The 15,545-nt window shown below is 31.7% G+C and overlaps 1 protein-coding gene across 2 annotated transcripts; it reads left to right on the top strand.

Moving 5' to 3' along the window:
* Positions 1-986: 986 nt before the first annotated feature.
* LOC133782378 (citrate synthase, mitochondrial) lies at positions 987-14,172 on the top strand. Of its 2 annotated transcripts, none has more exons than XM_062221665.1 (20): positions 987-1,120; positions 1,218-1,284; positions 1,390-1,452; positions 1,920-1,961; positions 2,202-2,267; positions 2,428-2,493; positions 2,618-2,731; positions 3,520-3,583; positions 4,370-4,452; positions 8,201-8,250; positions 8,334-8,411; positions 8,727-8,855; positions 9,006-9,048; positions 11,440-11,526; positions 12,603-12,704; positions 12,983-13,090; positions 13,176-13,226; positions 13,560-13,633; positions 13,713-13,764; positions 13,871-14,172. In XM_062221665.1, the coding sequence occupies exons 2-20, from the start codon at positions 1,234-1,236 to the stop codon at positions 13,967-13,969; spliced, it is 1,422 nt and encodes a 473-aa protein (XP_062077649.1). In that variant the 5' UTR covers positions 987-1,120; positions 1,218-1,233; the 3' UTR covers positions 13,970-14,172. The 2 variants fall into 2 exon arrangements, with proteins under 2 accessions (XP_062077649.1, XP_062077648.1); XM_062221664.1 differs by having other exon boundaries at positions 1,026-1,120; positions 1,200-1,284.
* The last annotated feature ends 1,373 nt before the right edge of the window (positions 14,173-15,545 follow it).

The raw sequence follows: 15,545 nt of genomic DNA, 5'->3' as shown, positions 1-15,545 counted from the left end.
TAGTTACCGAACATGCCCTTTATGTTTGTTTATGATTGTATTTTGAGACTTTTGACATTTTTATGTTTGTAATTTGGACATTGGACATTAGATAATAGATAAAAGGTAAGTGATTGGGCTTTGGACTTTATGTTTAAGTGTTTTAGTATATTACTTTTGTAGTTTGTTTTTTGAAATACATTAAAATCACATTTCTTTTCTAATTTCTAATTTTCTATAAACTTATGTTTCATAATTATATTTTTTTCAAAATTTTTAACAAGGCCCAATTTGTAGAAAAATCAATTGAATCAACTAACAACCAACTTTAAGAATTAAAAAAGTGTAAAAAAATTGTATTTTTGAAAAATTTGTACCAAGACCCATTTTCAACCCAAAGTCTAATTGGCCAAGCCCAACTCGAAACTCGACCCAACCAAACTCGAAATCCAAAAAATTCGGACCAGATTCGGTACCACTTTACTCCACCTAAAATATGCAAATTTGAATCCGATGCACCCGAAGCTTGAAAATCTGACCTGCGTGCATCCTACTATGTAGCCCTTCAAAAGTTCAAGAGGGATTAAATAATAAAGGGTTTATATATTTTTGGACCCTGTGTTTTTTCCCATTACCTGTTTGGACTTTGTGTTTTGACAAATTACTTTTTGGACCCTATGTTTTATAAAATGGTTAAAATAGAACCCTAAACCCGATTTTGGTCAATATTTTTTCAACTAAAATTACAAATAATTTATCAAACTAACAATTCAGAACAAAAATAAAATCATTCTACTTAAAAACTGTATTGTTATATTGAATTTTTTTTTCATCAAAATTGAGTTTAGGGTTCTATTTTAATTATTTTATAAAACATATGGTCCAAAAAATAATTTACCAAAATACAGAGTCCAAACAAATAATAAGAAAAAAGAGGGTGCAAAAAATATTAACCCAATAATAAAATATACAAGTTCACTATAATCGAAAACCAAACGGTAAAAAATAAAAAATGTAATAGGAATATTATATGTACAGTACAATAACATATTATTCCTCTCTTTACCGTGTAAGGGAATCAAAACCCTGATCAATCATTTCCATTATTGATTTCATCTTAGCTTTTTATTCAGACTTTCAGGTTTCTTTTTCTGAACCAATTGCATTTATATGCACCTATATTATATTTATATATTACATATATGCTTATGAAATAGTAGTTGTTTGGTTTGGAGCAGATCACCGGACGGAACAATGGTGTTCTTCAGGGGCGTCTCTTCGTTGTCCAGGCTTCGCTCTCGTCTTGTAAGTTCCCCTCATATTCATATATCTGTTTATTTATTTAAGTTTTAGATTTGGGCTGTTTTAATTTGATCCAAATGTTATTTCCGATGAAAATGTGTTTTGCAGACTGAGCAGTCAAACCTCAAGAATTCCGTTAGATGGCTTCAAGTTCAGAGCTCCTCAGATATTGTGAGTTATTATTCTGTTCTTTCTTGTAAGCTGGTCTGATTATACGTTGTCATGAAAGAATTTCAAATTCAACTCTGGGAATATAGGCAATATTCATAATCTGCTCTTATTTCTTATAAATCTTAATTTAACAACACCCCAATAAACCCCTATACCAATTAAATTATTATTATGTTATTATTATTTAATTAACAAAAAAATTAATTAAAATCAATATTCAAGTCGTGAAATACAGTGGTGAAAGTGAAGTCATTTTAAGCATGGCAATTGCATTGTAACATCATGGTCATATCATCATCCCATGTGGCAATTTACATGAAACTCATAGTCAGTTTCTTATATACTTTAGGAGTTTCGCAGTGAAACATCGTATTACTACTGTGTATCTAGGGCTGTCACTTGTCAGAGGCGAGGAATGAGTAACATTTATGTACTTTTCTTATGGTCATTATTGCTGTTTCTTGTAGGACCTTCATTCTCAGCTCAGGGAATTGATTCCTCAACAACAGGTTTGTGACTTTGTGTTGCAAGTTTTTGTTTTGTTTTGCTTCTCTTGATAGAATAATTGGTTTTTCATTTGATGACTCCCCTCCTCGTGTACTTCTTTTGATAACCAAATAATTAATTTGAAGCAATGTTATGCAACATGTCAATTCAAAGATAATATTTAGAACAAAGCTAACAAGCAGTTTACTAATTTTTGCATCATCTGAGGCTTAAATTTTTCTGTTTGTTTTGTTTGGTAACAGGAACGGCTGAAGAAATTAAAGTCAGAACATGGAAAGGTTCAATTGGGCAATATTACTGTTGACATGGTAAATACTGTTTTCTGTATTTCTCTCGTCAGTGTAAAATTGAATGTTCATAGGAGTCATAGTACTTTACAAGTCAAAAAGTATACCATGCTGCCAGGTTTATCTTGTAAGTTTGTGAGTGTAAAGTGTAACATATGTTACGTCTTATGTATTTGGGAAGGTAATTGGTGGAATGAGAGGAATGACTGGGCTGCTATGGGAAACCTCATTGCTTGACGCAGATGAGGTATACATTCAATTTAATTAGCCTTGAAATTCTGAAATTTAGGATTATTACATATTTACTCTAGTTGTGATGCAATCAGTGTACATAGTTATTTTTTCTTCTTTCCGTATGTTTATTTCTGTAGGGTATCCGTTTTAGGGGTCTGTCAATTCCTGAATGCCAAAAAGTCTTACCAGCTGCTAAGCCTGATGGAGAACCTCTGCCTGAGGGTCTCCTCTGGCTCCTTTTAACTGGAAAGGTACACCTTTCATTTGCTGTTTTTTATTTTTCAATTCAACAAGCATGTTTGGACAGTGCTATGAGCAAATGAAATCGAAAAACTCGTCATCTGTTTTAGTGGCTAACTTACAAAACCTGTTTACTCCAGTTGAGTCTTGTGAAAATTATCTCTACTAGTCAAATGTCATGCTTAATATTGTATTCCAACCTTCAATTAATTGAGCTTTCTACTTGTTAGGATTTCTATTTTAAAAGAGTTTTTTTTTGTCATTGAAGAGCTTTTTAAAGTGTTTGGAATGTAGAGTAAAAAAGAAAAGAAATTTTTCAATTTTTTTGTTTTAAAAAAAATCTTCAAATTGAATTTTAAATTACTAAAATCTGAATATGGTCAGACAATCAAGTTTTAAGTATAAAAAAATAACAAGAAAAAAAAAACAAATTATAATGTGTTATACAGAAATTTATTTTTTTCTTTTATAAAAAAAGGGTAAATTAGGAAATATGAAACTTTGATTAAAATAACAAAATAGCTTCTCGTGTTTTTTTCGGAAAACCTTCTTAGAGGAGTTGGTGGGTCATTATTTCTCTAGAAAGCTATTTTAAATTAAGAAAGCTCTTTTCATATTTCATCCAAACACATCTAAATATAACTTTAGGACCTCAAAAGCTCTTCTGAAGTCATGCCAATCAGGGCCAAATTATTGTTGCTGTCACATTTACAAGTCATTTCAATAATATTTCTCTCTTTTGCGAAAGTTGCATGCTTGCAAATTAAATTTCTTTTTTAACATCACTTCTGGTCTTCAGGTACCAAACAAAGAGCAAGTAGATGCATTATCAAAGGAATTGCGAGCCCGTGCAGTAGTTCCAGGTTGCTGCCTTCTTATTTTTTGTTCACTGTTACTTTCTTATTCACTGTTGTCTGTGCTTGACGGTTTTTATGTGTAACAAAATCGTGCCATTGTATGTTTCATATATGGTTCAGAATTTGTTGTGGTGCCAGTGTATGTTTCATATACAGTTCCAGGTTAGTGGCCATTTATTTGGCTGTTTGGGGTGAGAGAAATTAAAGAATCTTTCGAAGATTTGACGTCTTTAGAGCTTATTGCCTTTTTTGAGTTGTTAAGGATTTGGGAGTTGTTAGACTAAACTGGTTTGTTAATGTTGTTTTGTTAATTTTTCATGATTGTTGTTGTTGTTGTTATTCTTATTAAAAATATTTGTAGCTTGACATTTTATCGTTGTCTTAGATCATATAACTAGAAATAATGTGCTACTGCCGGAAAATTGGTTGTAAAGAAATAAGTCTTTTGAAGGATTGTCCGCAATGTAGATAGTCTTTCGGATAAGATCAGTGATCAAATTATGGGTAGCTTTGGCTGCATAATGTAAAGGAGTTCAATGTATGCTTGATTGTGTAATTGTTCTTGTTTTATTTTGGTCTGTATCACTTTTTTTTTGGGTGTGTGTGTGTGTGGTTTTTTTCCATTCCTTGTAAAGAAGAGAAGAAAAACAAGAAACAACTTATGCTTTCTCTTTCACTGTAGTTTTTGTGTCATATACATTTGTTTACTTGGGCTGCGGTCATGCTGATGTTCAGTTACTTTCTATGGATAGTATTGTGATTCTGTCTATCATGGATATATAATTATTGCAGACTATGTGTACAAGGCCATTGATGCTCTACCTGTCACAGCTCATCCAATGACTCAATTGACCTCTGGAGTTATGGCTCTTCAGGTTGGTGAATGGATATTCAGTTATCAATTTATATGTTATTTGCGGGTTTTTCTCACTTTGCCTTTTTGGCCTTGTATTTGACTATTCCTGGATCTGATCTGCTTGACTTTGTTCTTCGTCTTGCACTTATTTCTTAGGCTAGTTTGCCTTCATGGGACATGGAACTTTTTGACTATATGTGGAAGGGTATAAAATAACTATCAAATTGAAATGCCTATCCAAAACAGCAACTAGAACTTTTAAAGGGATTTTTTTTATTAATTAGACACATCAATCATAGACTGATATTATTTAGATGAAATAAGAGTACAAAAGTTATAGCCGAATATAAGTTATTGTTACCCTCCTATATGCGTACTTTTTCTAGGAGGTGATCTACATAACAAATGACAGGTGTACAAGTACACACACAGATTCTTTAGTTATTGCTGACTGTACCTTTTGATTAGTTGGAAGTCACTAAGTCTTAGTTCTATATATACCAGGGCAGATGTCATTAAGGGTGTACAGAGCGAGTCTCTAGTGGATATAGAATGAATTTCTATATTGTGGAGAGATCTGAGCCTCTCGAATAGGTTGGGCCCCTTGTATTTGGTTTGAATATTAATAAAGTGAGTTTCCAAGATTCATACCTGCTCTAAACTGCGGGGATGGGGTGGGCGACATTTCAATGTATTAAATTGCAACTAAACAAAGAAATGAAATGAAAATAGATTCCTTTTCATTCCATTCAATTATCCCCAACCAAACATACACTTAATTTATCTCTCGTCTTAAAATTAACTAATCTCTGATAAAAAATTTCATTGAAAATTCACATCATCCATATGTTTGGATTTGTATGGAAATCAACTCTAGTTTACTTTCCATCAATAAATAGAAAGACTAGTAAGTGATTAGATTAACATTGCTTTTGAAGGTTTTTAAATTTTATTTAGAAATATGAGGGTGTGATTGGTAGTTGATTTGGAAATTATTTTATGATTTTGAAAACTTAAAATTTGTGGGACCTACCAAAATATTTGATTGGTAGATTGTTTTTGAAAACTATATCCTAATCAGAATTCTAATTTTGTGTTGTAATTTAGAAAACAACAATTTTACGTTTTCTCTGTTTTGTGATTTTTTCTCCAAAAACTTAAAATCAAAATCAGGATTTGTTTGTTCTCTCTATTCCTATCTTTTGTATCTCTATTCCTATCTTTTGTATCATTGCTTATATTTATTTATTTTTTTTTGCTAATTTTTATGACTTGAGTATGTTCCCACTAATAAGGTGTTCATGGAACATTTTATGACATTTATGCACAATTAAAAAATAAGTGGTCTTTTTATAGATGACAATGCAATATTGTTATGAATTTAATCAATAATTATTATTAAATTTTAATTTATCAATATAATTAAATTTTACTTAATTAAATCTATTGATAAATCAAAATTTAATATTATACAACCTATGTATATAAAATATATAAAATTAAAATAATATTCAAATTCAGCTGTTCCAATCACATATTCAGTTTCGGTTATATTTTCAAATTTAATACCAATCACAGATTCATTTTTCTAAAACTCAAAAACAGTTTAATGACATTGAACCAATCACATTTTCAGAAACATGATTTTAGTTACTAAATTCAGATTTTCATTTTAGAATCTCACTTTTCAAAAATACAATTTTCTAATCGCGATCAATCAGACGCTGAACTTTTTTGTTAATATAGAATAAATCAAATCATGATAATGTGTCATTTGCTGCTTGTTACCACTGTCTTCCTTTGCCATAAGTGAGGATTGGAAGGAGGTCACTCATAGACATGTGACCTCTGTCTCTAATAAAAATAAAATAAAGTATCATTTGAAGTTACGAAAAACAAAACCATTTCCCAATTAAATAAAAAAACAAACAATTCTTGAAGTGTTTAGAAATTAGAATAATAAATCCAATCTACATCCTATTCTATTATTTTCTAATCATATATAGATTAACAAAAAATAGCCATAATGGCCACACTCATTAGATGCTTCTGCCTCTCTACATTACTGCATAAGCCAAAAACTGAATTGAAAAACGTCATTTGGAACATATTGTTAGGTCAGCTATTCATATGACATACTCTAGAAAAAGGGCCCGTTTGGTCACCTGGATTTGTCCTGTCTAGTGTTTGGACATGCAGGATACTGGATAAATCAGTCCAATCCTCCAAAATAATCTCACCCAGAAGTGTGGGTTAAATAACCCCCATTCAGAGGTGGTGTCCTTTTTTTCTTTCTGACTTTTTTAGTTTTCATTTATATACATATTTTAAATTAAAAAAAAATAAATGGAAGAATTGAAAATTTATTTATAAATTTCTTATCAAAAAAATTATTTACTAAAATTGATGAAAATGTACAATTTCAAATTGTTTTATCAAACATAAGGTATTAAAATGGTATTAATTAATAAGATATTAAGTTGGTTTTAAGACAAACAATATAGTACTAAAATTGTATATTCTCATTAAATTATTAAAACTATTATTTAAAGTATTTATTTCATTATTTTACTAAAATAACATTGGTATTAAATTAAATAATTATTTTAAAATCTTGTTTAATGTAAATATTTTTATTTTATTATTTTTAATTATTTATCAGATAAAAGTGTGATAAATTATTTCATTATGGATTTAGTCCTATACTAATAATCCAATCTAATCCTGTTGGCCAAATGGACCCAAAGGGAATTAAGTGGCTGTTTAGTATTGAGTTGTCTTTATTATTAGTTAGTTGCTCTTAGTTATTGATCTAGAGATTAATTGTATAAAAATAGCTAGTCCTTGTTAGGGGAAAGGCTATCTAGAGAATTGATTTGCTTAGGTCACTTAGTAGAGACCAAGCCTGTCGAAAGCTTGGAAAGTGTAATTTCAGCAAGATCAATAAAGAAAGGGTACTTCTATATACACCCATTTTTTTTTCTCTCCACACCCATTTCTAAGTAAACCCTTAATAAATTCATAAAATTTCTTTTAACACACTTTTTAAATGGTTTTTAGTAAAACATTACCCATTAGTAAATAATTTTATTTAACCTTTATAATTTATTATTAAATAAAATTAAAACATATTAGCACACTCTCAAATTGATCTTATAATTTTTACCAATAATATTGAGGTAAAAAAATTAGTTAATAATATGGTGGAGTTTCCCTAATTAATGCGGGCCACCTTGCTGGGTAATTTTGACATCCCCAGTCTCAATTAAAAATACCAATTTTTAAAAATAAAAGAATTAATTATAGTTTTTAATTCAAAATAAGACCAAATATAAATATTAATAATTTAAAGTTTTAGTTTTTTTTTGTCTTATATTAGAATCAAATTCATTAGTAAAATCACAATATTTAATTTTCATACTTGTAACAATTAAAATATGTACAAAAAATTTCTTAAAAATGATAAATTAATTAATATATAAAGTGATATGTTGTTTTAGAGTTGTGCTAAAAATAAATTTGTATTATTTCTTAATATTTAAGGAGGATATTTATGTCAATTTACCAAAATTATATATTTGGTAATAATGAATTAATGAAAATGGGTGTGGAGAGAAAAATGAAGGGTGCTGCCAATAGTGACACTAAAGAAATCCAAAAGAATTGAATTATCCAGCAACTTAGCTCTTACTGTCTTGATAGAAAGAAATTCCTTTCACATTTCGATGCTTGGTTATTGTTTAACTGGTACTTGGTGTGTTATTCAGGTTGAGAGCGAATTTCAGAAGGCATATGATAAGGGTATCCATAAATCAAAGTGAGTTTCTTTGCCTTGCTACGATTTGTTAACCCGGTCAACTATGATTTTGACATGTTGAAATATATTTAACTATTTCTTAGGTATTGGGAACCTACCTATGAGGACTCACTTAATTTGATTGCTCGAGTTCCAATAGTAGCTGCTTATATTTATCGAAGGTCAGTGAAGTGCATCATATTCATATCCCAGTAATACTTTGCAGTTAGTCCTTGTTGATCTGAGCAGGTTTTTTTACATCATCAAATCTATGAGTGGCAAATTTTTTCAGGTGTTTACTAGTCTAAGAAGTGCACGTTTATGCAATGTGCATACGATTTTTTTGTTTGTCTTCATTATGATTTAGTTGTGTAGGATTCTTCTGTCCATTTTACGTCGTCACTTCTCTCTCATTTAATGTTGAAACACACGTGTGCATATGTTGAAATGTCTCCCTCTGTATTGGGATTGAATTGCTCACTATTTTTTTTAATTAGGATTTATAAGGATGGAAAAATTATTCCCCTAGATGACTCTCTGGATTATGGTGGAAATTTTTCACACATGTTGGGTTTCGATGATCCTAAGATGCTCGAGCTTATGAGGCTTTATGTTACCATTCACAGGTTTGTTTTGAAAACCTTTCCTAGGACCATAATAATGTAATATTGTAATGTTGGACTGAGTCTTAATGACTTTTAGTCTTCATCAATTATGCATGGTAACTAGAGACAGGCTGACAGTTTTTTCTTAACATCTACGTGCAATATGTACAGTGATCATGAAGGTGGGAATGTTAGTGCACACACAAGCCACCTTGTAAGTTATCCTCCTGCTCCAAGCATTTTAATGTAGTAATGAAGTTTTCTTTTTCCTGCTCTGCATTATAGGCAGAATTTATTTCTCTCGAGTAATCCTAACATTTTTTTTTTGAAATAAAATTACTTGTATTATTAAATAAAGCTTACGTAATGCAAGTAAATGGTAGAAAAACCCATCAAAGGCTCCCCAAAACAATGAATGGAAATGCATATAAAACTACAAAAGAAAGGACCTATCAATCTGAGAAAGGAATATCTTTAAATTCCTTAACATTATGAACCCACAATGCAATATTCAGCTTTAACTCCCTCCCATAACCTTTTTAAATCATTTGTCTCCTTTTTAAAAATTCTTTTGTTCCTTTCGAATCATAGTACCTAGGAAATATCTGCTACTGCATGATCTCTTCTCTCCTCTTTTTGAGCGAGTAGCGGGCATGCAGTTCATGAGATTGGCCATGGAAGGGTGAGAAAGAGGTGTTAGGGGGTTGCAAAATCTGGAATTCAATGTGAATTATGAAAAAGGTAGGCAGACTGCAGGGACTCAACAAGGAAGACCATGAAGATAGTGTCATGGAATGTGAGAGAGTGTGGTCTTACAGGAGATCAAAAGAGAAAATATTGACAGAAGATTTGTGGGTAGTGGAAATCAAGATTCAAAGAATGGGTGCTTTTACCCTTGGTAGGTAGTGCAGGTGGTTTGGTGATTATCTGGGATTCTAGGATGATCAAAGTAATTGATTCTTTGGTATGGGAGTTTTCTTGTTTGGTGTTGATGGAGAGGGACGACTTAAAAAGATGGTGGTTCATAGGAACATACAGTCCCAGTTCTTGTTATGGGAGAGATGTTTTTTGAGATGAGTTGGCATGTTTGAGTTGTATTTGTGGGGAATTTTGGTGTGTAGGAGGAGATTTAATGTGGTCAGAAAGATGCAAGAGATTTTCAATAGTACTACCTAGTCAAGAAGCATGAGGGTTTTTGATTCACTCATTAGAGAGTTAATGCTAAAGGATCTGCCTCTTAGTATCGGAGGTTTTACATGGTCAAATTATAGAGAAAGATCCATTTGTTGTAGGCTGGACAGAATTTTGTACACAAATGAATGGGAAGGTTTGCGAAAAATAGGAGCCTTATCATCATCACTTTCAAAAATAGATCGTCCAATCTCCTATTCTTCAAAATGTCTCTTCAACCACTCAAACATAAATGGGGAACTGCCTCCAATCCAAACCTTCAAGCCTAAAAACAAACTTTGACCAGAAGTGTACATTCTCTTGTAGAAGCCAACAATTTCAGCTTCTTCATCAAGAGTAACTCCAGCTTCCCTCTCAATTTTGGAAATATAATTCTTTGTTTTCCTTGCATTCAACAAGCTGCGAAAAAGCCTAGTATTTCCATCTCCTTTATTTGCCCACTGAAACTTGGCTCAAATTCTTACTGCTTGATCCTCCATCAATTTTTTTTTGCAAATCCCATTTCTACTTCTCTTTGCTCTTTCAATCTAATGCTCCAACTCCCTTCAGTTTCAACTTTTTCTCTAACCCATAGCTGTACAGCTCCATAGCTTAAGCGGTCCTTCACAAACAATAGCTTCTTCATAAATTTAAAGCCCTGCCAACTTCAAACTCGAGCCTCTGCCAACTTCATAACCCCGAGCCTCTGCCCACTTCATAAATTTAAATCCCCATAACTGTACAGCTCCATAGCTTAAGCTGTTTCTTCGAAGGTTGATCATTCCAAAACCTTATATTCGTCAGGATTTCTCTACGTTCTGCTGGTAATTAAGAGAAATCACCTTTCCTCTTCCAATCATTCTGATAATGGTAATACTAATTCTATCTCCGTGCTGACTTTGAAGAAAACTTTTTTTTCTTGTTTCCTTTCGCAATGTTGCTGTATGATCTTCTATTCTGCTCCCATTTTTTCCTTGATTAGAAGCACAATTTCTCAGCTTCCTTTGTAAAACCTGCATCTTAATTTTTATTGTTAAACTTCTTATTTGGATCTTAATCAACACCCATGATACCCCTCAGGCCTTCCTTTTTTATCCATCCTCTGAAAACACCACCTTCTGGCTCAGTAGTATGTCTATAACCCCTTGTATCTTGGTTTTCTTTAGAATTACACCTCTGACATTTCTAATTACCTTTAATAAAAGTAAGTGCTAACAAACTACATTCAAGGTATTCTCGTTTCTCAACAGGATTTGAGTAATCTCAGTTAACCATTGTGCAGCGTCGACAGAAATGATTAATTAATAACCAGATAACCAAATTTCTCTGATAAACTCATTAAGTGCGGAAGTAGTACGGCTTTGTAATATTATTCATCTATTTGAGTTAAATTTTGCTTTGTTTTTCTTCCTTGATGCTGTCTTTCTAAATACAGGTTGGCAGTGCTCTTTCAGATCCTTACCTTTCATTTGGAGCTGCATTAAATGGTTTGGCTGGGCCACTCCATGGTTTGGCAAATCAGGTATTGCATATTTGATTTTGGGGTTTCAACTACCATCTTTCTGTTACATTTCAAAGCATTTGGTTCAGTTTTGTTAAAAATTATCAGTTGTTTCATTCATTCATAGTAAATTAAAAAGGGAAATTTACATAATACACTTAGTTTCGCTAAAAAATTACATTTTTACGACTGACAAAGTTTTTTTCAATTTTACGATTTTAAATAAATGTTTACATTTTTACGGTTTTGCCTGTTTTTCATCTTTTGTGTTGTTTTTGAGTTGTTTAAGATTATGTATAGTTGGTCCGTTGTTGTGTTGATGTCTAATTGGTGTTTAGTTGTTTTCAAATATATTTTGAATTGTTTTTTTAAAAACGTGTTAGTATGCAATGAGTTGACTTCTAGTTCCTCAATTGTTGATTTTTAGTTGTTTTCGAATGTGTTAGTTTGCAGTGGGTTGATGTCTAGTTGTTAAATTGTTGTTTTTTAGTTGCTTTTTTGATACCGTATTTTTGTAAATATAAAATTTTAAAAAATGGTATTTTTGAAAACTTGAGAAAGTATTCATGAAAAAAAAGAGACTAGGAACTGGAAAAAAGTAAAAAAAAAACAACAAAAAAAGTATATTTATGAAAAAACTCCAATTAAAAATGTTTATTTTTAATACTTCTGTGCTGTGATGAAGCTGTCCGCTTCTATGCTGCTTATTTATTTTATTAAATGGTTTTTATTAAGACAATTATTGCTCTACACATGAGTTGACCTCATTAAACTTTCCTGTTGTTTTATTGTTTCATTTCAGCTTTGTCACATGCTTTACAAAATCAAATTTAATATGGTTAAATGATTAATTTCTGTAATATCTTGAACCTTTGCATCATGTTTTTGTTCATATTACCAATGATACAACCCAAGAGGGATAGTCATAAATGTTCTATATTATCAATGATGAAATTTGTTGTGATTATTTTTTATCTTGTTTTTCTTCATTTAGTTGGCAGTTAATGTTTTAGAACATTTTGGTAATCCCCCACCAATCTTGTAGTTTCCTTCACACCTTTTCCTCTACTATTGAATTTGAACTATTTTGGTTGCAGGAAGTTTTGCTTTGGATCAAATCTGTGGTAGATGAATGTGGAGAAAACATAACCAAAGAACAGTTGAAAGATTATGTATGGAAAACATTGAATAGCGGGAAGGTAATGATACTCATTCTCATGTTCAGTTGTGCATGAAATGTTTAAAGTTTGTCTAATATCTGAGTGAGTGATACAAGACAACACTCCTAGCACCTAGACGCAATCTTATTTTATTTAAGGAAAAAAATAAATAAAAAAGAAACAAAACAAAAGATGTGTCATTCATGTATTTAATTATTTGCGTAATGGTTGGGCCTGTAAAACTATGTTCTCTTGTTCAATATTATTCTAATAATGCTTGTCTACTTCCATGCTTCTCTGTCTATATTAAAATGCAGGTTGTTCCTGGATTCGGACATGGTGTTTTGCGCAAAACAGATCCAAGATACATGTGTCAAAGGGAGTTTGCACTAAAGCACTTGCCTCAAGATCCGCTGTTTCAACTGGTTAATTTTCCTGCTCTATCACTGAACTTCATTGAGAGTGCCAATGTTCATTTGATAGTCAGCTGACATATTTCTGTATTAATAGGTTTCCAAGCTTTATGAAGTTGTGCCTCCAATACTCACAGAATTAGGCAAGGTAATTGATGATCCACCATTTACTTGGACCAACATTATTGATTTAGAGCTAGCTAATTCAAGAAACATGCAGTCATTCATTTGTTGAAATTCGTTTAAGATTCATAATGAATTAAAAAAAGAATTCATGATGAATTGAAAAAAGAATTCGTAGTGAAAGTAAGCATCATTTTGAATTTGTTGTGTGCTCATGTGACTGTCGTCTCTTTTTCTAAATAAAAAATCAATTGCTTAAAAAAGCCATGTACGTAGATGTTGATAATGCACTCCAAATATTTGCTGAAACTAGTGATATGGTGCCTGATTGTACTTGGGAAATGTCTACCCTTTGTAGGTTAAGAACCCATGGCCCAATGTCGATGCCCACAGTGGCGTCCTGTTGAACTATTTTGGTCTAGCGGAAGCAAGGTATGTTTTAAATGGTGTCTTAATTTCAGTTCTGTGTGGTGGTTTGATATTATAACGTATCTATTATTAATTTTGCTAGGTATTTCACTGTTCTTTTTGGTGTTTCAAGGAGTATCGGAATTTGTTCTCAGGTTTGTGCGGCTCTCTGTATCTCTAAGTTTATTGCATAAATATTTGATTATCCATGCATTGAATTCTTTTTATTAAGAACTGTTGTTTCGTTCCATTTTTCCTCAGTTAATTTGGGACCGAGCCCTTGGTTTGCCACTTGAGAGGCCCAAGAGTGTTACAATGGAATGGCTTGAGAATTATTGCAAGAAAGCTGCCTCGTCTTAGAAGTTGTCGAGGATTGCACCATCATTTATTTGTGTAATAATATTTGCTTCAAAAAGCATCCTTGGCTGAAGCTTTCATGTTGGGGCTGTAGAGAATTGCAATATTTTTTTATGTTTTTTTTTTAATATTTGTTTCCTAATATATATTTTTGACACTGAATCATGCAATGAGTAATAATAAGTCCAAAGGTGTTTTGAGATTTACTTGTTACATGTGCAAGGTACTATTAATGGAGCTGTCAGTTTTTCGTCAATAGTAGATTAATAAATTGAATAGGGAGATTAGTGCTAAATTATAAACCGTACCGAAAATAAAAGAATTCTCTCGACATATAATTTTTACGTAGTTCAGTGGTTAAAATTCTCCTAGTCCACGAAATAGTATTATTATAATTGTATGAGCAAAACAAAGTTTCTTCCAAAACCATCTCAAGGTGCTTAAGAGAGCCACTTGAATGGGTAAATAAAATCTTGTGGCTTTTTGGTAATTGTGACTCAATGAACATTGTTACATAATGTAATTAGTTGTATAATTGGCTTATTAGCTTAATTCTAGGGATCCTAATTGTATAGTTTTTTTAGCTTTATATACATATGTATATGTATATGTAATAGAGAATGCAAATTTTTTTGGGATATTTAGAGAAAATTGCTAATTTAAGTAAAATAATAACATTTATACGTTCGAAGGAGACTTTTATCATTTATACGATCTAACTTTGTTTTATTTTTTATTTTTAGGGATTTGTTGAAAATTAGCCAGTTATGATTAGTTAACTAAAATTACCCTCTAATTATATTTTGTCCACACTTTCAAAAAATTACCCATTTTTTCCCCACACTTTCAAAAAAGCCCTTGACCTTTACCATTTTCTCTAACCTTCTCTCTCTAACCTTGTACTCCACGACAATAACCATTCTCTCAACCTTGCCAATCAATCCCAGCCTCCACGACCACCACGAAACCACCACAACTCCACCACAAAACCACCACAACTCCACCGCAGCTTTGCCATTGCCATCAATAGAGTCATTGACACCATAACCTTCTACGATGTTCTACAACCACGGTTTCGCCACCATAGCTCCACCACGAAGCCACCATGCCTCCACCGCACCTCCACTACTGGTATAGTTACAGGTATATGATTTTTTTTTTACTGAGATATTGACATAAGAGTTGTTTGAAGTTTGGTTTATTAATGTCTTGTGTATCTTTGTGTAGAATGTTATAAATATTTCATTAGTTTGCTTTTTCATGTGAACTATGCTTAATATATGTTTAGATTTCAGTAATATATAAATGATTATTGTAGATTCATAACCTTTGTTAATGTATGTTTGGTTGCATCTTGGTTCAAAATAAATTCTTACTGTATATACTGTGATGTATGCCATGTATTTGTAAAAATGTCTCTGATATATATCTCTCTTATACATAATGAATACAGTTGTCATCATACCATCATCACCATATATTTATAAAATTCAATACAAATGAAACTCAATTATTTGTCTTTGGCCTTCAGCAAGTTCTTCATGTTAGATAGCTACTCCTTGACAACCTATCATCGTCG

Source organism: Humulus lupulus, chromosome 6 (genome assembly GCF_963169125.1).
Source record: "Humulus lupulus chromosome 6, drHumLupu1.1, whole genome shotgun sequence".
NCBI lineage: Eukaryota > Viridiplantae > Streptophyta > Magnoliopsida > Rosales > Cannabaceae > Humulus > Humulus lupulus.
This window is presented reverse-complemented; position numbering and strand designations above follow the sequence as displayed.

Bases quoted from the DNA above. Each gene is read 5' to 3' on its own strand.
- LOC133782378 (XM_062221665.1), top strand. From the start codon at position 1,234: ATGGTGTTCTTCAGGGGCGTCTCTTCGTTGTCCAGGCTTCGCTCTCGT. The intron at 8,412-8,726 runs GTCAGTGAAGTG...TTTTTTAATTAG, and splicing joins GCTGCTTATATTTATCGAAG to GATTTATAAGGATGGAAAAA. The intron at 13,227-13,559 runs GTAATTGATGAT...TACCCTTTGTAG, and splicing joins TACTCACAGAATTAGGCAAG to GTTAAGAACCCATGGCCCAA.